Source organism: Argentina anserina, chromosome 7, assembly GCF_933775445.1.
Source record: "Argentina anserina chromosome 7, drPotAnse1.1, whole genome shotgun sequence".
NCBI lineage: Eukaryota > Viridiplantae > Streptophyta > Magnoliopsida > Rosales > Rosaceae > Argentina > Argentina anserina.
The window spans coordinates 22,055,396-22,078,515 of record NC_065878.1 but is presented as its reverse complement, the minus strand read 5'-3'; the positions used below and the strand labels follow the sequence as shown (position 1 = coordinate 22,078,515).

Below are 23,120 nucleotides of genomic sequence, written 5' to 3'. Positions count from 1 at the left end.
ATGTTATAGACTAGTATAAATAGATATAGTCTGGTACGTACTCACTGCTGTATTGGTGGTAAAAGGGTGGTGCATGTGTTGAACTCGAATGTGTTGAACTCGCATGTGTTCGATTCTATAATTCAGGACATGGATATATCATTTCCTAGCATATATGTCTGCTACGGAATCAGAAATGATTCCTAGTTATTTAGTAATTATTTGTATTACGTAAGGAATATATACGTACACTGTATGCGATTCAGTAAATAAGTTAATTATTTGCTCGATCATTCCTTCATCACTTAGAGAACGACAGATAATCTATTTCAGCGTCTTTAAAGCATATATCTAGATTGATGTTATTTTTGTCAAGTTAAGTAAACATGCATCAACGTTATTCTTCTCTGTCAATGTTATTTTACAAATTATTTTCATAATTAGAATTGTTTGTTAATGAATATCATTCAAAGAGAATACTGCTTAGCAACTTATAATCTTTTGTGTGTGTTATCTTCCTATAAACTATAAAGTGATCTTGATAATAACTGGTAAATTATTTACACCATAAATTGAAGCAGATATTTATAGAGGGTGGTAAACAGTGAAAAAAGATTATTTCAGACGGCTAATTTTATCCATACAATGATGCAAAGGTTTCATCCAAAACCTTGTCCACCATCCCAGACAGATATATTATCTATATAACATGCAGTTAATGGATAAGTTTCAAATTCGAGGGGAAATGGAAATAAACTATGGTTGATGCATTTTTATTAGTTTAAAACTCATGGGTTTCGGCACTAACCAGTAACCACTAACTAATATGTACCACTAAATATATTTGGGATTGTAAAGGGTATATGCCATGATATTATGGAAGTCTGAGCTTGAAAACTTATTTAAGTACAGGATTGTACCTAATCCTGATCTCCAAATTGGACAGGGATTAATTAAGATGGTCACTCTGAGCAAAGCCATACCATATATGATGCGCTCGAATTCGGAAGTCAAATTGGATTAGAATGTGATCACTAATTACTAATATTCCCTTGAATTCTTGGTTTCTCTAATGTCTGTATTTAGCAGATATATATTATTCTGAGTTCTTCAAGTGTACGTACTTGAGATAGTTGTTGTCACAGCCGAAAAAGTTCATCAATGGAATAATTGATCAGATGAAATAATGTGAAAACCCTGATTCAACTAGCTAATTGTATTTGAGTAATTTTCCAGACAAGAATAGCTAGTCATGCATGCAATCAAATTCTAAGCATTCTGACTCTGCATACCAAAACCGTGTAACTAAGAATATTGAGCAGTATTAAGTATTAACTCCCTCTCTCTCGTACACACGTACTAGTTTCTCATGATATATATAAATCATGAAACCAATTAATAACCCAACATCATTGTGTGTATTTATATCTACCAGAATCAGAAAACATTGCCATAACTACATTTCAGGAAAGCCTGAAAACTCAGGCCTTAAAACATTGAGTATGGAATTCTATAACTGGTTGGCTATAGTTAATTATGAGCTGAAGAAAAAGAAGGGATCTAGTCATGCTGCAAAGCTAATTTATAAGACACATTACTCTCTGTATGCTCTCTTACTTTGTATATTGACTCTATCGATCGATCCAGCCTCGCATAATAGCATGGAGCGACAGTGAGGCCAAATACATGGAAGGAGGGAGTGAAAAATACAATAATCTAGATTATAGGGATCTAATTGCAAAGATTCCAACACACGAAATTTAAATCAAATGGATTAGTTTTTTTAATGGCATTAGTTATTATAATGTGGATGTGTTCTTTATTAGTTAGTAGCTATAGGCCTATAGCTAGGCTGCCTCCTGGGTTGAAAAATGAAAACTAAGCAACTTACGAGAGAAATATGAACTATTCGGTCTTTCTTTTTTTGTTTCATGTCACATCCTGGCAAAGCCTCAATGATCATTAACAGAAACATAACTTCTGGATCGGTAGGATTTATTATCAGCAATTACTAATCTTACATACATATAGAACTGATAGAATGAATTACTAGTACCGGCAATGAGATAAGACTATTGTAGAGATATATAAGTAGAAACTGAGCGGGAAATTCAAATGAAATGCAATGCAGTAGAAAATGGCAGATTGACATGCATGTGGCTTTGGGTTTAAAATACGAGGCATTTTCATCATGATGCAGAAATCTGAGAGGTGACTGCATCCCAATAAATGATGTTTGAAGTTTGAACAGATTGAAGAAATTAAATTCTTGCAGCAGCTTATGGATCTGTATTCTTCTAAGTCTCCCTAGATGTGTGATAGAGATTTGTGATAATTTTGTACACTTGGCTAATCAAATTCACATGTTACATAAGAAAGGTGTTTATAGTTGTCACGGCCCTAAAATTTCGAGCATGAAACTCAAATTTCGAAGTCATGAAAAACACTAAAACAATCTCAATGAATCGAAATCATTTAAATGTCACAGCAGATCATCTTTGAGTTCAAAATACAACTCAGTTAAACCGATTATTACAAACCAAAATTTGTAATTCAACATTATAACAAATAGAAATGTATAATCCTTACAAAATCCTCACAAAGAAATCCACACAAAGTCCTCACCATAAGATGGAAATAAATAACTTCAAGTCCTCTGAGCGATCCGTCAATCTTTGCTAATCCACACCTGCGGAGTTATCCCCTACACCATCGAATAGGTGCACCGTGATTGTAAACACAAACCCGGTAAGTTTTACAGTTCGTATGAGTAAAATAACAATATAACTCGCATATCAATATATACGAAAATCCACAAATCAACAAATATAAATGCACTCATGACTCATTAGACGGCCCATCTGGTTGTCTAATAATGTGAAAATATATGTACTCATGAGAATTGGGTAACCCCTCTGATTGCCCAAATGCATTTATAATACGGGTATTCATGAGCGCTGGTACCCCTATGTTACCCCTCATGTAGTACGCCGCCGATATTGGACAACCATATGTCATCCAATATCAAAATATATATGGGTACTCATAAGCCGATAATCCATCTGTTACCTCATATGCAGTACCCTGGCAGACAGACTAGACCTCTAACTGTATCGTAACTTTCGCCCGGCTAAAGCTAGGTTCCGACATGCCAACACGTCCGAAGACTGGTCCGAAGACAAACACGTCTGAAGACATAACACGTCCGAAGACAAAAACACGTCCGAAGATATAAATACGTCCGAAGACAAAACACGTTTTAACAAAACTCAATGTTAAAACCACGTACAATAAACATCACGTTATATTGTACAATCAAATCAAAAGCTCAATATATATATATTTCATCATCAAAATGATCTTATTCGCAACAAAATTCTGACAGTATATAATATAGCAAACTATATATATGTACCTATTTACCATTTATACAAATATATATTCCACTATATCATATACATGTCATATTTCATTATTTAAAATTATGCATAATCTTGAATCTCCGCAAGGGTAGATTCGTAAATGTGAGATTTTACTCACCTTATAATCTCGAGCGTAATTCCATAATTCCGAAAGTAATTCATTTTCTTGAATTATCGATCACCTTGAAAAGATAAGAAAAGAATTTAGAATCGTTACGTAAACCTTAAATGCCGAAACAGTAATATTATTTTATTGTTCAGCAATTTCTGGTTTTACGAAATTACTGTTCACATAGTTACTATTCACGTATTTATGTACAAATACACATCAATTGCGTATTTATGTACGAGTACATACTGTTTACGTATGTATGTATACTATTCAAAATGTAAATATTGTCTCAATAAATAATAATTATCGATTTACCCTTCCGAATTTACTTTTATATTTACTGAAAGTAATTTACATTTACCGAATATAAATAAAATTTACATTTACTGTACGTAAATTACTTTTTACATTCACTGTACGTAAAAATAAATTTACAATTTACTGTTTCTGGAAACACTATTCACGAGCCGCCGCACATGGCGGCGCGTGGGGTACACGCGCCACCTTCGACGACCGCGTGTGGTGTGACTGTGGCAGCGCGTGGGGCCCACGCGCCGATCCTAGCACCGGCGCGTATCACGCCACCGCCGCCCCTCCACGCCCCCACACGCGCCGCCTAAGGCGGCGGTGTTCATCATTTCATTCCCTCCTCCGATCCTACTCCGATCTCCTCCACAAACCATCCAAAACATCCAAAATTCACACAAAAATAATCACAACATCCAATATAGTCGAAACCTCACCTATTCTCGGCCTTGGGAGCACCGGAGCTCGTCGGAGAGCTCGGACCAGTTGTGCGGGGAGGCTTCACGGCGGCGAGCTGGTGCGCGTCTTGCTCGGAGGAGGGAGATCGGCGATCGATTTTTCGGATAGGGAGAGAGACTCGGGTGAGATAGAGAGAGAGAGAGAGAGAGAGAGAGAGAGAGAGAGAGAGAGAGAGAGAGAGAGAGAGAGAGAGAGAGAGAGAGAGAGAGAGGGAGGTGGGTGAAGTGAGAGAGAGAGGGTTTCCGAAAATGAAAACCCTACTCTTAAAAACTTTCCTTTTATACCCACGTGCAAAATCGGAAACTAACTTCCGTCGTTAATAACTTTCACGTATGACGTCCGATTAGGACGCGTGAAGTGTCCACGAACTCGTATCGACGAGTTCTATAACTTTCGTGAATCATGTTTTCGCAAACGAGCGATGGAGCAAAAGTCGAAACTCACGTCGCGGAAACGTAACGTTTTTCTAAATAAACGTTTCAATAACGTTTCCGTTTCCGATTTCTGATGTCGCAAAGCGACTCAAATACGTTTAATGACTTTCACAATTTTTATAGATTTAAAAACAATCTAATAATTGTTCCGAAAAAAGTAGAGTTATTACAATAGTCTTCGTAGTAATGAGATTTCAGAGGCGTGATGAGTGGTTGGATTAGTATAAAATAATAAAATATACAACAAACCACAAGTAATGACTATCTGACGTTGCTCACATATACGGAATATCAATACTCCGGTATACTACAGAATTTTAATTTCTACAGTTTAGGTTGATGAAATTGATGGTGATCGAAGCTGCTATATTCAATGAGTTCTTTAAGGTGATGGGAAAATATATGCAATGCCAGAAGAAGCACATTGCTGTTACAGGAGAAATAGATGGTGATAGAGTAAATAGACTTGACGAAACGTACTTCACCATAAAAACAAAGGTACGTATCTGTATGATATACTTAACTTTTACACCAATAAAACTGAGCGAGATGAATTGAACGTGACAATTATAAGAGAGTGGTGTGGCGGTGTGGCCGGTGAAAGTGATGGTAAGTTCGAGTTTTTGCAGGCTCAAGAATTTAAAGATCGGCCTAACTTTGCAGAAACATGTTGATGCAAAAATAAATGAACAACTTGAAGACCTAGAGACTTTGCCAATCACTAGTCACTGCAACTGAGAAATCTCCGTCATCGTCGCCCTAGCTAGCTCAGCTATTCTTTCAATGTAATGATTGTAAGTTTGTAACTATGTAAACATAGTTGGGCTACCCCTGACCTTGGTGTCCCATGCGTTCAGGGCACCGATATAGCTAGTCTCTGTACCACAATAAGGTAGTAGCCGAGTGGGCTATGGCAGATAAAACACACAGAGAGCCAACCAATCCTTCCACGAGTAGTGCACTACAGACTTCTAGTCTTGTTGATGATCATAATGCTCTTGGATTTAGGTGAGGAAAGCCATAGTTCAAAAATACGACTGGTGGTTTTTGCAATTCCAATGTGAATCTAAGCTGCTCTGGCAAATCTCTACCATATTCAAAGGTTCAATCATACATGTTCTCTTTTCTGGAAGACCTTCTAAAAATGTAGGCTGGATTTGGGAAAACATTATTCTTGCAAGACTCTAGAATTTATGGAGGGTCGTAATAACTAATTTTATAGATTTTCTAATTCTCAACTTAAGTCTCTATGAAGTAATGATGAGATTAATCTTTTTGCTCTGAATTATGGAGTTTCTCTGAATCAGGCAATTTAAAAAAGGGTCTGAAAAACTTCAGCAAGGTAGGGGAAAACTTGAACATTGAGCTTAACCATTTGAAATTCAGAAAGAGGGGAAACTTGCCTGCTGCTACTAAACAATAAAGGTAGGTATTGGACCATTGGAGAATCTAATGGCTTATGCACCTATCTTTAATATTATCAGATACAATTTCTGCATAGGACCAATTTCCAGAAACAATAAATTTCTAGCAGAACCTCTTCCTATATTCATGAAATTTCAGTTGTTGTACCATTGCAAATTTGCAATTCTCAATAGATGTCAGTGTACAATTCTGGTCCTCAGGCTTCCTTGCCTGGTTAGATTGATAAAAGAAAATGTTAACCTTACCTTTCTGACATCTGAGTACCGAGAATTTATGGCTTACAAGTCTGTCCAGATTCAATCATTTGGTTTAATTTTCTAAATAAATTATAGAGGGAAATAATTCAACTGTGAATTAACTGCTTGTTGTAGTTGATACATAGAACATGGAGACAGCACATAACTTGACCTTTAAGAAATGATTCCTAAAATATAAGATTTTCGTGTTGCATTACTTGCATGACTTGATAACAAGGATGAAGTGATGAACAATGAACAACAGAACAAAATATGTTCGCAGTTCATGACTAGTGAGAAGAGTGGCTAAATACACTGGGGTGTGAGGAAGTAATGAGAAGGCTTGGATTCCACATCCCGTATGGAAATGATAATGACAGTTAAAAGTACACACGGGGAGGAGAACAGAGCCCAGGAAGTAACCCAAGTAAAGAAAGAATATATCCAGAGGTTGAGCAAAGTGATATCCCATGGCTTCAGCAATGAGGGAATCTGATGCAATGCTTCTAATTTCTACCATCCACATCAAACCCAGACCCTGTCCAACCAGGCACAGGAGGTCCTCTCCCCTTGGGTGCGGCTCCAAGTCCCTTCCCTCTTCCATGGAACTGGCTTTTCTTCTTCCCTCTTCCATCACCCTCAACAGGAGGCTGTTGATTGTTCCCATTCATGACTGGAACATTTCCAGCATTTCCTTGATTAGGTATGTTACCAGCAATTACACCAGGAACTTGAGAGGAGTCCAGAGTGGCAACACTTTGAGTACTTCCCATTGAGTTCCCATCCTAACATAATTCCAAAGGAAGCTATCAGTATTTCTTTACTACATGCTTATATATGAACACCTTAATGCTCCAAATGAGTCACTATTCGGTCCAACGACCTACTGGTCAGCTCATCAAGGTAGGTATACTCCATAAATGCCACTCTAGCCAACAAAACTTCAGTAAGACTAGCCCAGTCTTAAAACACAATAACAAATTCACCAAAGAATTATGGCTTCTTAATGAAAGAATTTAGAGGCAACCCCTAAATAGAAGAGGGGAGATGCCTGCCATGGGTTGAACATTTATAAGTTATAACTAGTTTGAATTGACGTCTAGATTCTTATTCAAAATACTATTGCACTATCTATGGTAGTCTTGTCAAGTACTTCCGCACTCTGTGATCACTTGAAAGAGTTTTAATTTCTAACCTAATGGAAGGAAAAGAGAAAGCTTCTGAATCCTCAAATCCAAAAGAAATGAAACAACTTTGAATGTAATCAACACCATGAAGGCTAGCCCCAATAACTTATACACACAGGCAGATGAGATGATTTAAACTGCATACGTGAAACTGATGCCCATGCTCAGACATCATAAACTCTAAATCACTCGATAACCACTATGCAAACCATCCATCCCATCCAAAGTTTATAAATATAATATTATCGCATATGAAAAGAAACCTTACAAGACAAACCGAGGCCGATGCTCTGGTTGGGTTCAGAGCTTCAAGTCGTCTTTTTAACTCCTCAAGTCTTGAAAACTGAGTATTGCTGCTTTCTTGTACCTGTTAAAAGTGTAATCACACTGTCAACGACATTCTCTTAGACATAAGACTGAACTCAATCTACACTAACGAATGATGATATACCAGACTATTTAAATCTTCACATAGCTTCTGCTTGATGGCTTCCTCATCCTTAACGACCTTTGCTGCTGCTTCCCATGCCTGATAAACATCAGAACAAAAATTAGACGCTATTGGGGATAAATATTTCGCTTTATTACAATAATTTGGACAACCATCATTACTGTATGCAAACATCAACTCTGTATCCATTAAGTACAGCTAGAGTTCTTAATGAATGTAAACCAAGTTACATGATTCAATTACTTCTAATTAGACAATACCACGACAAGTTTGTTCAAAAAAAATTGTTCTTTAACAATTCTAGGTCAGTTTGCTCAAGTATTCAAGTTGCCACTTATATAATTAAAAGGGACGGACCTTTTTAGCTTGATCTTCCTTCAGCTTCGCGGAATGAATTCTCTCTGTCGCCATCTCTATTTTCTTCCTCAAGTGTTCAAGAGCTTAAGCACACATATACAAATACAAAAAGGATCTTTTGAAATACTTTAAAAGGATGACATAATTCCACAAAATTGCAACACAATAGCAACCAGCATTGAGATTGCAGCTACCTGATTTCTTCGGCCCAGCTGTGAGTTTCATCTCCATTGAAAGATTTGCAAACTCTCGTTCGACATCACGGATTTTGGAGTAATTTTCTTCTATATATCTGAAAAGATTCACTCATTAATCTATGGATCCTATTAAACAAATTCAATTGCAATCTGCAAAAACATTTTAAGATTAAAAGATAATAGAATTCCTAAACTACTGCAGTTGTAACTACAGCACACAAGAATGCCGAGGCTCAAAACATACAATAATACTTCCCATTTTTCTCAACTTCCTATGCCTTCGATTTTGCTTCGCATTATTGGACAAAGCTAATCTCTGAGCTTCTCTAATTAAGAAACCAATACACTAATTCTTGCCAAAAGAATGATCTTCTCTGAGCAATCAAACATATCACCGCCGATACCAAAATTCAAGATTCACTATCTGGTCCATATCACAGCAAATATAATCCACTGCATTTTTAACTTGAGCAGTGAGCACACAACAATGCCAAGGGTCAAAACATACAAAGACACTTGTCATTCTTCTCGATTTCCTATGCCTTCAATTTTGCTTCGCATTATCGGACAAAGCTAATCTCTCATCCTCTTTAAGTCAATATCTAAGCTTCTAATTACTTAAATCCCTAAAGATTATCAAGAAACCATTAGCACTCGCTCATTCTTGTGAAACAATTTTCTTCTCTGAGCAACCAAACCTATCAAATTCAAGATTCACTATCTGATTCACATCATCTATCACAGCAACTATAACGCATTTCTGCTCCAACACTCAACTCTAACAACTTAAAATCCATAAACTGATCATAAACCCTAGCAGATCGCAATAGAGAAAGAAATGAAAATGTGAGATTAAATGAAAAAAATCCTACTTACTTTCTCAACTGATGCTGTTCTTCCTCGATCACCTGCCACAAAACCATCACACACTTCAAGAATCCACAAAAGAAACTCCAATTTGAGAGAGAGAAAGAGAGAGACGTACTTTCTCAGTGTAGCTAATGACGGAGGCCTCGCGAGCAAGGCCGTCGGGTCCGATCTCCGGCAGCAGAGACGGATACGTATTCGACGCCATTGCGGATACTTCGCCGGAATTTGAATCAGAGAAGAAATGACTTCTGATTCAAACTCCCAAAACCTGCAGAGACTCGTCCTCTTTTCTCCTTCATACGTCGTCGTTTTCTTCCTCTTCCTTTCTCGCTTTCCGTTAAAACAAAACGTGGATTTTGCCTAACCGTGACATTAATTTAGCGGGTCGGAGTTTGTAAAATGACGAAACTGCCCATGGTATTTGGATCCGCTTCATCACGTGACGTCACTCGGGGAGCAAATAACGCAGTAAAAAGTCAAAAACGCCAGGCAAGCCATAATTTGTCTATGGTGCAGCGCTGCACACTATGCAGCACATAATCATCACAATTTAAAACTAAAATTTTAAAATCTTGTTATTCTTATGACATTTTGAGGTCAATTTTTTATTGACATTTTTTTGCACATACACACAAAACAGTCTGCATAGTGTGCAGCACTGCATAATAGAATTTTCTCAACAAGCAATGGTTTTGTGTTCATTGTTTTTTAAAATGTTTTTATTTTGGTTAAAATGTTATTAAAATGTTAATAACAGCTATTAAGGCAAAAAAGAATAAGCAAAGGTATCAGCAATCATGGGCAGGAGTGAGGACTATACCATTGGGGAGAAGATCCTCGGGACTATTAGCTAGATATTTAGATTTGTCCGACCATCCAATTGTTTTGGTTTTATGTGATAAGACTGGACATGTCATGTGACAAGACCGCCCTATTATTGAATATATAGAAACATAAAGAGGCGAAAATTATGATATATCAAATTGCATCATGAAAATATATAGAATTATAGAAAGAAACATTTCGTTCACAAAGGTGACTTTGAAAATTATTGGTAGTGTTCATAACTTTATATCCACTATTGTACATTGGAAGGGAGATTGAAAATTTATAGGAGGATTTGTTGAGCGAAAAGCTCAATAATATCTCAACAGGGAAAATCAAATTATCCAAGCTTTAGCTTGATACATGAGTTAGGGAAATGCGTGGTCTCTACTTTTTATCAGTGAACTGAGCTAAAAAACGGAGTACAGCTTCTTTTGTCGGCATTGCAGGAATGGCTCCTCGCTCTGTTACCGTGATTGCACCGCAGGCATTTGCGAATAGTAGAGCTTCTCGTAATCCCTTTTCATCCTGCCAGAGAAATATTGTTTAGTGCCAAACAAAATGATAATAAGGTGTTATATCATTGGCAGCATATCTCCATATTAAATCATATTTTGTTCATTCAGAACTACTTTCAAGAAGCAAAAACTAATAAGAGTCTATTTTAAGCAGAATCCACTCTTCAGCACATAAGCATGAGGAGTAGGTACCTGAAAAAGATTCAAGTCAGAAGCTATGCTGTTGAGTATCCCACCAACAAATGCATCACCAGCACCAGTTGTGTCAACGGCTTTTACTTTAATCCCAGCAACACGACCCCTGAAATTCTGAGAGAATTTTGGTTTCTGTCAACATGATTGTATACAACTAACTAGAAATAGAGTGCGAGGAAGCAGGCAATGTACTACGCATTATTCCACAAATTAGTGAAATTCTGAGAGAATTTTGGTTTATGTCAAAAAATTGAAAACAACCAACTAGAAATAGAGTAGGTAGAAGCAGGCAATGTAGTATGCGTTGTTACATAAATTAGTGAAATTCTGAGAGAATTTTGGTTTCTATCATGTAAACAACTAACTAGAAATAGAATTTCCCAAAAAAAAAACTAACTAGAAATAGAGTACGAGGAGGAAGCAGGCAATGTAGTACACATTGTTCCACAAACTAGTGAAATTCTGAGAGACTTTTGGTTTATGTCAACAAGCTAGATTGAAAACAACCAACAAGAAATAGAGTACGTGGAAGCAAGCAATGTAGAGTGCATTGTTACATAAATTAGTAAAATTCTGAGAGAATCTTGGTTTATGTCAACATGATCAAAAACAGCTAATTACTCGAAATAGAGTAGGTGGAAGACACGCATTGTTCCACAAATTAGTGAGTTCTTTTTCCAAGAGAGACATCAAATACTGAAAAATAGAATAAAAATTTTGACTGACATACCTGAGTGTAATATCTGCAACCCTCTGGACCTTCCGTTACTATCAAAAGTTTAAGATTAGGATGAAAAAGCTTTGTCAACACCACATTATCATCATAAGGGTCATCACCACCAGTCAGGAAAGTTATTTCATCCTCGCTTATCTGCAAATGTTTAATAACAAAAACTGATGAAAACTAAGGGTAAATATCTTGATGGCAATTCTGCACCTATCAAAGAGCTATTGAGTAACTTCCACCCATAAGTTTATGTATTTTCAGACATCTTACCTTGATAATATCTGCTTGATCCCATATGCTCATTATTTCTTCCCGTGCAGCCTCTGCTGATGGCCACAATGCCAAACGCAAATTTGGATCATAAGAAAGGATGCAACCAGCCTTTTTGGCTATGTTCATTGCAGCTTGATGAGTTGACCTGCATGGTTCATCAATCAAACTAATTGAACCATAATGGAAAATTTTGGCCTGCAAAGAATATTATCTGGATCAGTTTCAATCTAATGAATAAGCTTGTTATATTGTTGGACTGTCTCTCAAATAAAGATGAGAAAGGTGTGCTACCTGTTGAAGAAGACTAATCTCAAGTTCTGACTCATGTAAAAGCATATCAGCACTTGGATTACGGAAAAATAAGAATTCCCGCTCTCCATCTGCTCTGAGTGTTACAAATGCTAGTGCAGTTCTTGCATTGTGATCAAATCGCACTCCAGAGGTGTCAACATTGTTTTCTTTTAAAATATTGGCCAACATCTTGCCAAATTCATCATCACCTACCTGTATTGCAGGAAGTTTGTAAGTTGAGACAAGGAGTCACTAACATCAACATATGAATTTATTACTCCTCATATTAGATTGGAAAAATCATAACTTGGAAGATAAATAATATACTACAAATGAAAGAGAAGGGATTCACAGATCAAAGTGGTAAGATTTTACAGGGGTTTCTCATAACCGAGAAGGGTGAGGGAAAGCTCAAATCTCTAGTTATTGTGAACTCAGGCATACAAGCAAAAGTAAGAGAAAGATGCATTTTTGGACCATCTAACACTCAAAGATTCAACTTTTAGTAATTTTCATATGCATCATACATGCAACACAAGATTTACTATCAATATCCTTCTCAACGTAGACTAAAGTAAATTTCTTTAAAAAAATCAACCAGAAAAAAAGTAGAAGTCTGAATAGTTCATAGTAAAGAGGCCTGGAAAATACTGAAATGCACCTTGCCTATAAAAGCTGCTGAACCACCGAGTCTTGAGATACCAACAGCCACATTAGCAGGAGCACCACCTGGAGCTTTTTTGAAAGCAGGTGCTTCAGCAAGTGAAACTCCAGCAACAGTTGGCACAAAGTCAATCAGCATTTCCCCAAAGCAAACAACTAGTGATTTGTCATTTTGTAACCCTACATCTGAGGAAGGAACTTTTAAATCTTCAGCCAAATCCAATTTTTTTAGATCATCAAGAACTGCAGTAATATGAACAGTATTAATCATATATTAAGAAAAACAGCACGACACCACAAAGTTGTCTTTCAACAGAGGTATTTCTAGTCCAGATTTTTCACCTGAACTAGGAAAAACATATATTAAGACCAATTAAGCTAATTAAGACCATAATATATGTTTTAAGCTCATTAAGACCAATTAACCATATATTACTTAGAAAAGATTAAGAATACATATTCCAGCAAAAAAGTTGGCAGCTAAAGGGATAAAGCATAAGTAACCATTTCAACAAAAAAAACAAATTCAAAATCACCCAGATACTCCAAGTGGGGACTATGTTAGACTCAAATCCCTTTCTTCTTTTCCTCTTTACCTCTGATAGCCCAAAACTTGGTAAAGCAAATTATCGAGTTACTGATCGCATATATCCCAAAATGTTGAGAAAATTTTTCAATCTTTACGAACATTGTTTACCAACTAATCTCTATAGTTTCCTTCTGGAATTTTCAAACACTACACAGATCAACCATTAAACTCATGTGCTTAACAAAGCTAGTGAACCCGTATGGACCAACTGATCAAGTTCTAAACTTTTGAACACTGTAAGATTCTGAATCACTACTTTTACTCAAAAGACTTGAATCTAATGCAAGTTGGTCTGATGGTGTAGTAAACTTCTAAGAGAAATTCAATCAAATACTGATCGAAAGATTCATTACAGCAAACATAACCCAAATACAAATTAGAACACACCAAACACAAAACAATAATTTTCAGCTCAAAAACACTAATTGGAACAGAACCCAGATTTGCAAAACTCACAAATAAGATACCGAATGAAATCAAAGTCCCAATTCGAGGACATATCATAAAACCATTATAATTTAAATGAACATGCAGTGAGAGAAGTGAAATCAAACCAGAGTTTGGAGTAACAGCCATTAGATCAATGGAATTGAAACAGAGAAAGCAGAGTGTGCACCGAGAAAATGGTTTGGCGGCTTCGGGGAGTAGTTGGTTAATAAAGAAGAAGACAAGGAAGAAGACAAAGGAAGTGGTGAGCTTAAAAGAAGGAAAATACTAAATTCGCGATGTTGAAGAATCAAAAGAGTCTGACTGTCTGAGAGCTGTAAAGGAAAGAAAAAAAAAACATGAATACTTACACGATGGATTCTCAGGGGGTAATCTCAAATTTTATAACCCAATATCCGCATCTTCAGTCCATTGGTCCAATCTAATTCTTGCCTCTTTTCTCTATCATTTTTCTTATAATGAGAAAGCAAATTAAATTATTTTTACTTGCATATAACATGCACTGTACAAAGTGCTTGAATTATGAGACTATCTAGATCTACAAACTAATCCATACCGGGGGATCTCAATAGAACTCTTTCTTCCTAGCCCGATTATAATAATATATTGAGATTTATCTTCAATCACCGGTAAAAACAGTTATATATAGATTTACAGCTAAACTCTTACTAACTCGGTCATCTTATGATAGTAAATGTGCACAAAGTTTAAGTTGGTCTCAAACAAGATCGACTATTGACTATATCCTAATGAATGGACAACTTGAAAAACATAAACATAGATGAGCTTTTCAATGAAAAAAGATATTATGTGTTGTATTCTTAGACTTTATGTTATTAACCTCATTTGAAGAATGCGAAGGCCGAAGTGAAAGTACGTTTTCAACAAAAGTTTAATTATTTTATTTGTTTTTAAATTTGTCCCACTCATGTCTTGAAGGGACCGAGAAGAAGTAGAAGGTACTGCTTTCCCTAGAGAGACCTTGAAACTTTTATGTGCAACACTTGCGAACTACTACCGTAGGCATGTGGTCAGTTGTCAGTTGTCTATACATGAAATTCATCAATCATTTTAATTTGCCTACAAAACATGGTTAAATTGACTCATTTAGAGAAAAGAACAAACTTGGATATTTGTCGTGCATGCACCTCGTATAAGAATTCAAAATGATTTGTTCTTGTAAGTTTGTGGTATGGTGGTTGATGTTGTAAGCTTATGGAAGGCTCGGCAAGTCTTTATCAAATATGACATTTTTACCTATGTTTGATCGGTTGATTTTGAGAAGTTGCTTCGGCACCCAAAATATTTTGACATTTTTCCTTCTTGATTCTGAGAAGTACTTCTCTAGTTACAATTTAAGATTCATAGCGCATTAGTTTATGTTTTAGTTTATGTTTTATTTTTAATAAATAAACAACGCATATACAACAACTAATATATAGTTGTCACAATTTCTACATTGAAAAAAAAGGCAAACAGACGCTTGTTCTTTTGTAAGACGTCGAAAATAAACTTTCAAGACCATTCCATGCTAGTATTATCAAATACCAAGGTGTGTTTTGGGGTTTAAACTTTAAATCATACTTCCAATTACGCATAATTGGCGCGCATCACCACATGAGACTCTTTGAAATTGTTCATCACTTTCCAATATTTTTTTCTATAAAAGTAGAAAGATCGAGAAGAGGAACCTAAGGGGGATCATTAATTGAAATCTAAATGGAATTTAGACAGGTAGGAGTTATATTCGTGATGTTAGTTTTGGTACACAATCTTCGTGGCACCACACTTACCATTGGGTTCGAATTTTCAGTTTGTTCTCTATCTGCCTACTCCACTTTTGAAAACATTGCTCAAAGCCTCAAAGTGGGAATACTTTTTTGGAAAAGTTATCTCGTAACTGTATCTCTCCCATCCAAAAATAAAATGTGGATGAATAAATTTCATGATCGACCATCTGAATAAAATGCAACTCTATCTCGCGTTTTGGCTTTCCACTATAACGTACAATGTTCTTGGACATAATTCTAAATATTGAGACAAACTATTGGAATTAATGACCCTAGTCACCAAACCAACCTAGATCATGACAATCTAATGAAACCATACAAATAACATATCAGTATCAGTTTAAGAATTTTATTATTTTGTGTACACACTGGACTGTTCACACTGGAACTGTTCAAATATTGCAAAAAAATTAGGGTTAAGGTTTCTACTGTGGAGTACTGTTAACAAAGACGAGAAGTTTCAAATTCATGTACCGGAGGTCTTTACCATATTCATAAGCATAAGGTGGGCTCTTCATTACCATTTGCAGAGCGCGTTTTAATTAGTAGAAATATTTTCATCAGAAGCAACAGCAGCTACAGTTGGCTCTCCTACTGGACGACCTTGAATTGATGCTTCCTGATTACCTTCATCATTGCCACCATGTTTTACCCTTTCTTCAATCTGACAAGTTCCATAAAAACCAAAGATAAATCAGAAGCTACTACCACGTACACAGACGCACACAAACTACCGAGTATTATAATATGTACCTCGGATTTGAGATGCCTATTTATCTCTTCAAGATCACTCTCCTGCCATATTGTGAAAGATGATAAGTTTGTCAAATTATTAGGAAATGGAAAATCTGGGTGTAATGTGCCTAATTCCATTAATTGTAGTTAGCCTCTTGTTTCAGTTGTAGTGTACGTAACTCTTCACAAATCCTGCACTTACCGCAAACATTGAGATATATATATATATATATGTATATAATAGTAATTAACTCTTCATATAAAGATTCTTTGAAGAACTATGTACAAATCTTTAATTCGTATATATCAAGCTGCTAGCCAGTTAGAGAATCGATCGATCAATATATGATTTCATTATCGAGTCTGTTGATGACTGGCCCGTCTGGCCGGTACAGTTTTGAGTTTTCTGATCTTTTTAGACAACCTAGCCTGCTGGTGATTTTGTACAAAGCTTGGTCATGGAAATTACAGATGGAATGCCTCATACGCATACTGTATAGGTAATGCATTAATTATATTGATGTCATATGGTAATGATTTTAATAGTTACCTTTCCGCGTAGTGCTTCTAATTGATCTAACATCATCTGCGTCTGCATGTACAAACCAAGAAAGAACAGCTGAGCACATACATACATATAGGTCATGCTATATGTACAATAGGAACAATATATGTTTCTTACTATAGTGATCGACCATTCTACTGCAAAAGCTATATACATCTTTACACTGATCTCCTCTCTTTTTTTCTTTACAAACTTTACAAGCATTTATTGATATATGTGGATGTCTACATAACAAGAAAATATATCTCTTCTATAATTTACATATATTGATATATATATTTTTAAGATATAATTCATTCGTAGAGGGCAAACTCAAGTTAGAGAGGTCATTATATATTCACCCGCTACCACAACGAGGGGTATGCAAGGCTTCACGGTACATGTACCATAATTATACATATGATAGATCTACCATTAAATCTACTTCCACACCATGCAAGAAAAAGAAAAACATAAAATCATGACAAACATGGATTAGGTGATACAGAAACAAACCAAAAGAAAAACTAATGACTAAAACTAAACTAAACAATCTAAAGCCGGGACAAGCCCGACATACAATTAGAACTAGTCTAACATACCGTCAGGACATGCCTAACATAATACAGCCCACTAAAAACCAAACCCTAAGCTCAAACGCCAACACAATCAAATTCTCATTTCCACCTCTCAAAGTTGCAAGCCGCCACCGCATCACGCCACCACAACGACCACTACGACGACACCACCAACTCCAAAAGACCAAGTGTCACTCACCCCCGCTTGAAAGGACCGAAGAAACTCAACAAGCAAAGGGATAGTCGAAGGAGAGAACCACCATGCCCTAAGAGCACCGCCGACATCAAGCCATGGACACAATGCCACTGATGTCAATTGAAATCTAAGCATCTTTTGCCGCTGCACTAGGAAACCCTAAACAAACTCGCAGCCACACAAAGACTTTGATGCCAACAAAACTAAAGCAAGACAATTGGGCGTTGGAATATGCAGATCTAGAAGGCAGCGTTTCACCAAAACATCATCACACGTCCAGCAGGCTCACAACGATGACGAGGCAAGCCCCACCGGCGTGGAGCACTGCTGGATGAGAGGGGATGGCTCTCTCAACCTTAGAGAGAGAATAGGGTTTTTTTTCCCTACTGTTCTTCTCCAAACAAAGCCTATATATGAGGACATATATTGATTTTTTTTATGTATACATAACAAGAAAATATATCTCTTGTAATAACTTTTAACTCTACACGGCCTTCAAATGAAATAATTGAAAAGAACCCAAATTGTCCAGGTTTCCACCATTTCCATTGTACTAATATTAGTACTTAATCCATTAAAGAACAGTTCAAAAAAAAATTAATCCATTAAAGAATCAAGATGTAATTAAGGATCAGTTGATCACAAGTAGCTCCGGCCTCCAGTCTTATCTCCATTTGCTTGACAAACAAGATCTGACCAATTATCCTAGTTGATTTGCTTGACATTTCTAGCTTTAGTAACATAACATGTCAGTTAGCAGACGATGTAGTAATGTTAGACATATCTTTACACACACACACACACACACACGTAAAATACATGTAAAACTAATGCATGCTATAGTATTGTAACTATTTGTTGATTAATACCTTCCGTTGTCTAGCTCGTGAAAGAGTTCTATCGAGCTGCTTCTCAAGGTCTTCCAATTCTTTCAGACGAAGATTTTCAAGATCTTCTCCAATAAAATGCCTGAACATGTGCAACTAATTATTAAATAATTGATTACTATGCTAAAAGAGCAATATTTTCCTGAATTATCACCAAATTGAAACAAAGATGTTTTGTTTTCATACACACCTATGCCAACGCTGAAGAGAATCATATTTGACTTTCAATCTTGAGACCTCTTGATATAAATTCTGCAACCAGAGCAACGAAATCTTTTAAGAAATTTTGAATTACAGGTGTCAAAGTTAATAACAATGTACTTGATCGAATACAAGTGGTGAATTAGAGGTATATCATACCCTTAATTACTACTTTTTAAATAAAAAATACATTTTATTGAACTAAATTTACAACATTGAGTTATTCAAAAAAATTTACAACATTGAGAACAAAGTTACAACGTGTATTTTTTATATTTACAAATAACAAAATAAATTTACCACATCGATAACTATTTGTTCATAATCTTGTAAAATATCATGAGTGAAGTAATTACAACTAATAGAACTAGAATTGCCAAAAATATCACCATATTTACCATAATGACAACAAATTTGTTGTGATATTAGTAAATGAGGGTATTACATACATGGAAGTACCTAAGAAAATTCCAAATTAGAGCATAGCCATATTTTCAGCTAAGTCACTTTCCAGTGATTAGCAATCATAGCTCAACTACTGATTATCACGGATAAATTAGGTACAAGGGATTATAGCAATTTAATCTAATAATTTTTCAGCATACTCAATTAGTAATAATAGATATGATTTTCATGATTTTTGCTACATCATCCTTCTCTGTCATCATTTCTTTCATGATTCAGCTGCGCCAGTTCCACTGATCGACCACTGGTATATATATAACTCTCTAAATCACTCAATCGCGGAATTCTGAAGACCCAACTTTGACAGTCCAAGTTTGATTATTTTGTTATTGTCCATGTGTTCTATACTAATTTAGATAGCCTAAATGAGATAAGTAGATGTAACTAAAAGAACTCGATCAGATATGTATGTATTGAGAGAGATATGGCAGAAACCTGTGTTTCGTCCTCTGCAACATTATTATTGTCTTGTGAGGTATTGCAGTATCGGTGGTACCGATTGAGAATATCGTTTGCACTAGCAAAAGAATGACAGCCGGTCAATCTTCAACTGTTTTATTAACATTCAAAAGTTGATAAACAGATATATAAGCTAGACTGCTAGAGTAAGAGAAGGAGATCGAGAGAGGCACACACCCAGAAGTCATACAAATCAAATTAAGCTGCAGAAACAGGAACGTACTCTAGCTACTTCCAGAGAATAAAATTAATTAAGCTGCTGGTATATATATATAACCCCGAAATTAATGTAAAAACCCTAGAAAGCCTGTGTTAAGCCACGTACGGATGACCCTTCAGTTTTACAGACCACATATATCACCATCCAAAGGCAGAAAGAAGCAGAAAATCAAGAACGGTTAAGCAAGAAGATGATATATATATATATATACTTATTGGTGCTGGCAAAGTGGAAGAGCTTGCCGCCGCTGGAGGAGACGATAAGGGCAACTTGCGCATCGCAGAGCACAGAGAGCTCCTGAGCTTTCTTGAACAGACCCAGCTGGCGTTTGGAAAACGTCACTTGCCGGTTGATCTTGTTATCGATCCTCTTCATCACCACTTTCCCTCTCCCCATCTTTCTCACTGCTTGTAGCTTTCTTTCTCCTTTCTCACTTCTCACAAACGTGAAAATCTTCTCTGGAAATTCTGGTGGTGTACCTGTGTTCGTGCTTGTAGCTGTGGCCCTTTAATTTAATTGGTCAGTGAATCACGTGTCGGCATAAGTACAGTGGGCATGGCTACTTGCCAATCTTTTAACTTAAACAGTGGCAAGAGTGGGGTTGTTTGCCGAAGAAGCAGAATCAGATGTGACTCAAGCTCAGGGAAAGGAAACAGGTCTGTACCAGTTTTCGTTTAGTCAGAGATTTTAGGTGCCTAATTAAGCAGAAGACGAGTACGGTCTAGACACGTATCCAGGCTTCAACGAGATTGACTGCACAGGATAGTTTTGTGTTTCGTTTCTTTTTCAGAGGACCAGTAGTAGGGACTAGGGACATTCGATTAAGAGCATATGCACCCATGTTTAACCATCAAACCATCAAACCATCAATTTAATTGCCTCCATCAGTTACTATTCACTGTAAATTGCTTTTCTGAGCTAGTTTTTATGCAGCGGTGCAACTCCGTCAAATTAGCAATTACTATTCATTGATTAAATATTTTATTTTTTGAGATTTCATATATGATAATCAACCAATTGCTAGATGACAAGTGGCATTTATTTGATATCCTTATCACCGAAATAATTTTATAGATTTTCGATAGGATTTCCGACCAACCAAAAGGTGACACGTGTGTGTTTGTCGGCCAAATAATTTCATTGGATTTCCGATAGGATTTCTGATAAGATTTTTGACGAATGACAATTCGACACGTAACATGATCTTCAAATTCTATGATCTGAAATTCACCATAAATAAGCTGCATCACCCATTCTATACTCACTCAATCTTCACAACTCATTTCTAAATCCTCAAAAACACATTCTTCAATTACTTCGCCACATTCCCCCATCACTATAATGAGCTTCTTTCGCAAATTGTTGAAGCAGAGACAACAACACATTCAAGAAGATGCTGAGATGATGGATGCCATGGTGATGAACACGACGATGATGATGGCACATCTTGATAATTCAGATGAACCACAAGGACGCGGTTCACGTCCTGGCCGCTCTCCTAATCACCCCAGAAATAGGGTATCTGGGGGAATTAGTCTCATGGCAGATTACTTCATCGAGCGTCCGATCTTTAGGGCAGAAGAATTTCGTCGGAGGTACCGAATGCACACCCATTTGTTCAACCGCATCATGACGAAGCTCTGCAACCACGACCCTTATTGGCATCAAAGAGCAGATGCCACTGGACTACTAGGGTTGCTGCCCCAACAAAAGATGACAGGTGCCCTCCGAATGTTGGCGTACGGCGCAGCTGCTGATCAGTGTGCTGAGATATGCAGGATGGGGGAATCAACTACACTAGAGTGCATGAAGAAGTTTTGCCAACAGGTGATACATCATTTTGGTGGCGAGTATCTCCGTGCTCCAACAGAGACTGACCTTAAAAGGCTTCTTGCTAGAGCTGATCAGCGAGGATTTCCAGGAATGATTGGAAGCATTGACTGCATGCATTGGGAGTGGAAGAACTGTCCAACCGGATGGGATGGGGCTTACAGCAGCCGGAAAGGTCGTCCCACCATAATACTAGAGGCGGTGGCCTCGCATGACACATGGGTATGGCATGCTTTCTTCGGTGTACCAGGAGCTCAAAATGATATTAATGTCCTTGATCAATCACCTGTGTTTGAAGGGCTCATTGCCGGAAACACACCGACTGTGATGTTTTACGCCAATGGTAGACGATATAGCAATGCTTATTATCTCGCCGACGGAATATATCCAAGGTACTCCACATTTGTAAAAACAATTCCAAACCCTGAATCACAAGCACAAAAACTATTTACAAAGAAACAAGAAGCATACCGCAAAGATGTAGAGAGGTGTTTTGGCATCCTGCAATCTCGTTGGGCAATCATTCGACATGGAGCTCGGTTGCATAGGAGTTCGACACTGAAAAACATAATGATAGCTTGTATCATATTGCATAACATGATTGTAGAGGATGAATTTGTAGAAGAAGAATATGTCGAGCCGGAAGAAGAAGATCTACTAAACTCATTGGCTGCAAGAGTTTATGATGGGCCAGTGGATCCTCAGGGGGTTCGAATTCCTTTTTTACCAGTGGAAAGAGATGGACGGAACCAACATGCATTTTGGGATCGTATTGACCACCTCGAGTCAGCTTATATCCACAACCTTCTTCAGAATGATTTAGTGGAGCACAATTGGACTTTGGAAGCCAACCAACAATAATCAATTATGGAGTTTAATTTGGTATTATCATTTTATTTGGTATTGTAATTTTATTTGGCGTTGTAATTTTATTTGGTATTGTATTTGATATTGTGCAATGTAATAACTTGAAATTGAGAAACATGAAATTTATTTCATATAAAAATAACTTGAAATTACATCAAATAACTTGGAATTGAAAAAAAATAGCAATAACACAACATTACTCTTCATCAAAGTGAACATAATAAGCATCACTAGTGTTACTACTCTCATTCATTTTACCCATGATATCCGCTTTCCTCTTTGTGTGCCACCTCAATTTTGTCGGGCTCATGACACTCCTATCCATTGCCATAATTTTCGTTTCTTCTTCCAACTCCAACATAGCATCACGTCGGGCCAACCTTGC

At 36.7% G+C, this 23,120-nt stretch overlaps 4 protein-coding genes across 6 annotated transcripts; 1 reads left to right on the top strand and 3 right to left on the bottom strand.

The window, feature by feature from the left end:
* Positions 1 to 6,486: 6,486 nt before the first annotated feature.
* LOC126804147 (uncharacterized) lies at positions 6,487 to 9,750 on the bottom strand. 2 transcript variants are annotated; one of them, XM_050531924.1, is made up of 8 exons: positions 9,737 to 9,750; positions 9,551 to 9,649; positions 9,442 to 9,473; positions 8,563 to 8,660; positions 8,369 to 8,451; positions 8,012 to 8,089; positions 7,829 to 7,927; positions 6,487 to 7,158 (listed from the first exon to the last, which is right to left on the bottom strand). In XM_050531924.1, the coding sequence occupies exons 2-8, from the start codon at positions 9,638 to 9,640 to the stop codon at positions 6,880 to 6,882; spliced, it is 759 nt and encodes a 252-aa protein (XP_050387881.1). In that variant the 5' UTR covers positions 9,641 to 9,649; positions 9,737 to 9,750; the 3' UTR covers positions 6,487 to 6,879. The 2 variants fall into 2 exon arrangements, with proteins under 2 accessions (XP_050387881.1, XP_050387880.1); XM_050531923.1 differs by lacking the exon at positions 9,737 to 9,750 and having other exon boundaries at positions 9,551 to 9,713.
* Positions 9,751 to 10,456: 706 nt separating this feature from the next.
* On the bottom strand, positions 10,457 to 14,234 carry LOC126804139 (probable fructokinase-7). Of its 2 annotated transcripts, none has more exons than XM_050531915.1 (7): positions 14,071 to 14,234; positions 12,926 to 13,170; positions 12,265 to 12,477; positions 11,971 to 12,168; positions 11,704 to 11,844; positions 10,971 to 11,087; positions 10,457 to 10,788 (listed from the first exon to the last, which is right to left on the bottom strand). In XM_050531915.1, exons 1-7 carry the CDS (start codon positions 14,090 to 14,092, stop codon positions 10,648 to 10,650), a joined length of 1,077 nt encoding a protein of 358 aa, XP_050387872.1. In that variant the 5' UTR covers positions 14,093 to 14,234; the 3' UTR covers positions 10,457 to 10,647. The 2 variants fall into 2 exon arrangements, with proteins under 2 accessions (XP_050387872.1, XP_050387873.1); XM_050531916.1 differs by having other exon boundaries at positions 12,926 to 13,113; positions 14,071 to 14,220.
* A 1,776-nt stretch (positions 14,235 to 16,010) lies between these two features.
* LOC126804157 (agamous-like MADS-box protein MADS3) lies at positions 16,011 to 20,617 on the bottom strand. The gene is made up of 7 exons (XM_050531934.1): positions 20,250 to 20,617; positions 19,795 to 19,876; positions 18,884 to 18,945; positions 18,676 to 18,775; positions 17,039 to 17,080; positions 16,507 to 16,548; positions 16,011 to 16,417 (listed from the first exon to the last, which is right to left on the bottom strand). Exons 1-7 carry the CDS (start codon positions 20,432 to 20,434, stop codon positions 16,292 to 16,294), a joined length of 639 nt encoding a protein of 212 aa, XP_050387891.1. The 5' UTR covers positions 20,435 to 20,617; the 3' UTR covers positions 16,011 to 16,291.
* Positions 20,618 to 21,379: 762 nt separating this feature from the next.
* On the top strand, positions 21,380 to 22,729 carry LOC126803827 (uncharacterized). Its single transcript, XM_050531556.1, has one exon. The coding sequence runs from the start codon at positions 21,380 to 21,382 to the stop codon at positions 22,727 to 22,729; it is 1,350 nt and encodes a 449-aa protein (XP_050387513.1).
* The last annotated feature ends 391 nt before the right edge of the window (positions 22,730 to 23,120 follow it).

What these genes read in the sequence shown, in the direction of transcription:
- LOC126804147 (XM_050531924.1), bottom strand. Translation starts at nt 9,640, where the DNA reads ATGGCGTCGAATACGTATCCGTCTCTGCTGCCGGAGATCGGACCCGAC. An exon ending in GAACAGCATCAGTTGAGAAA is followed by an intron (nt 8,661 to 9,441) that starts GTAAGTAGGATT and finishes GAATCTTTTCAG; the next exon opens with ATATATAGAAGAAAATTACT. An exon ending in AGGAAGATCAAGCTAAAAAG is followed by an intron (nt 8,090 to 8,368) that starts GTCCGTCCCTTT and finishes GATGTTTATCAG; the next exon opens with GCATGGGAAGCAGCAGCAAA.
- LOC126804139 (XM_050531915.1), bottom strand. Translation starts at nt 14,092, where the DNA reads ATGGCTGTTACTCCAAACTCTG. An exon ending in GGCTGTTACTCCAAACTCTG is followed by an intron (nt 13,171 to 14,070) that starts GTTTGATTTCAC and finishes ATATTACTGCAG; the next exon opens with TTCTTGATGATCTAAAAAAA. An exon ending in CTGACTTGAATCTTTTTCAG is followed by an intron (nt 10,789 to 10,970) that starts GTACCTACTCCT and finishes TTTCTCTGGCAG; the next exon opens with GATGAAAAGGGATTACGAGA.
- LOC126804157 (XM_050531934.1), bottom strand. Translation starts at nt 20,434, where the DNA reads ATGGGGAGAGGGAAAGTGGTGATGAAGAGGATCGATAACAAGATCAAC. An exon ending in TCTCTTCAGCGTTGGCATAG is followed by an intron (nt 18,776 to 18,883) that starts GTGTGTATGAAA and finishes GCACATGTTCAG; the next exon opens with GCATTTTATTGGAGAAGATC. An exon ending in TAGAAGCACTACGCGGAAAG is followed by an intron (nt 16,549 to 17,038) that starts GTAACTATTAAA and finishes ACAATATGGCAG; the next exon opens with GAGAGTGATCTTGAAGAGAT.
- LOC126803827 (XM_050531556.1), top strand. Translation starts at nt 21,380, where the DNA reads ATGAGCTTCTTTCGCAAATTGTTGAAGCAGAGACAACAACACATTCAA.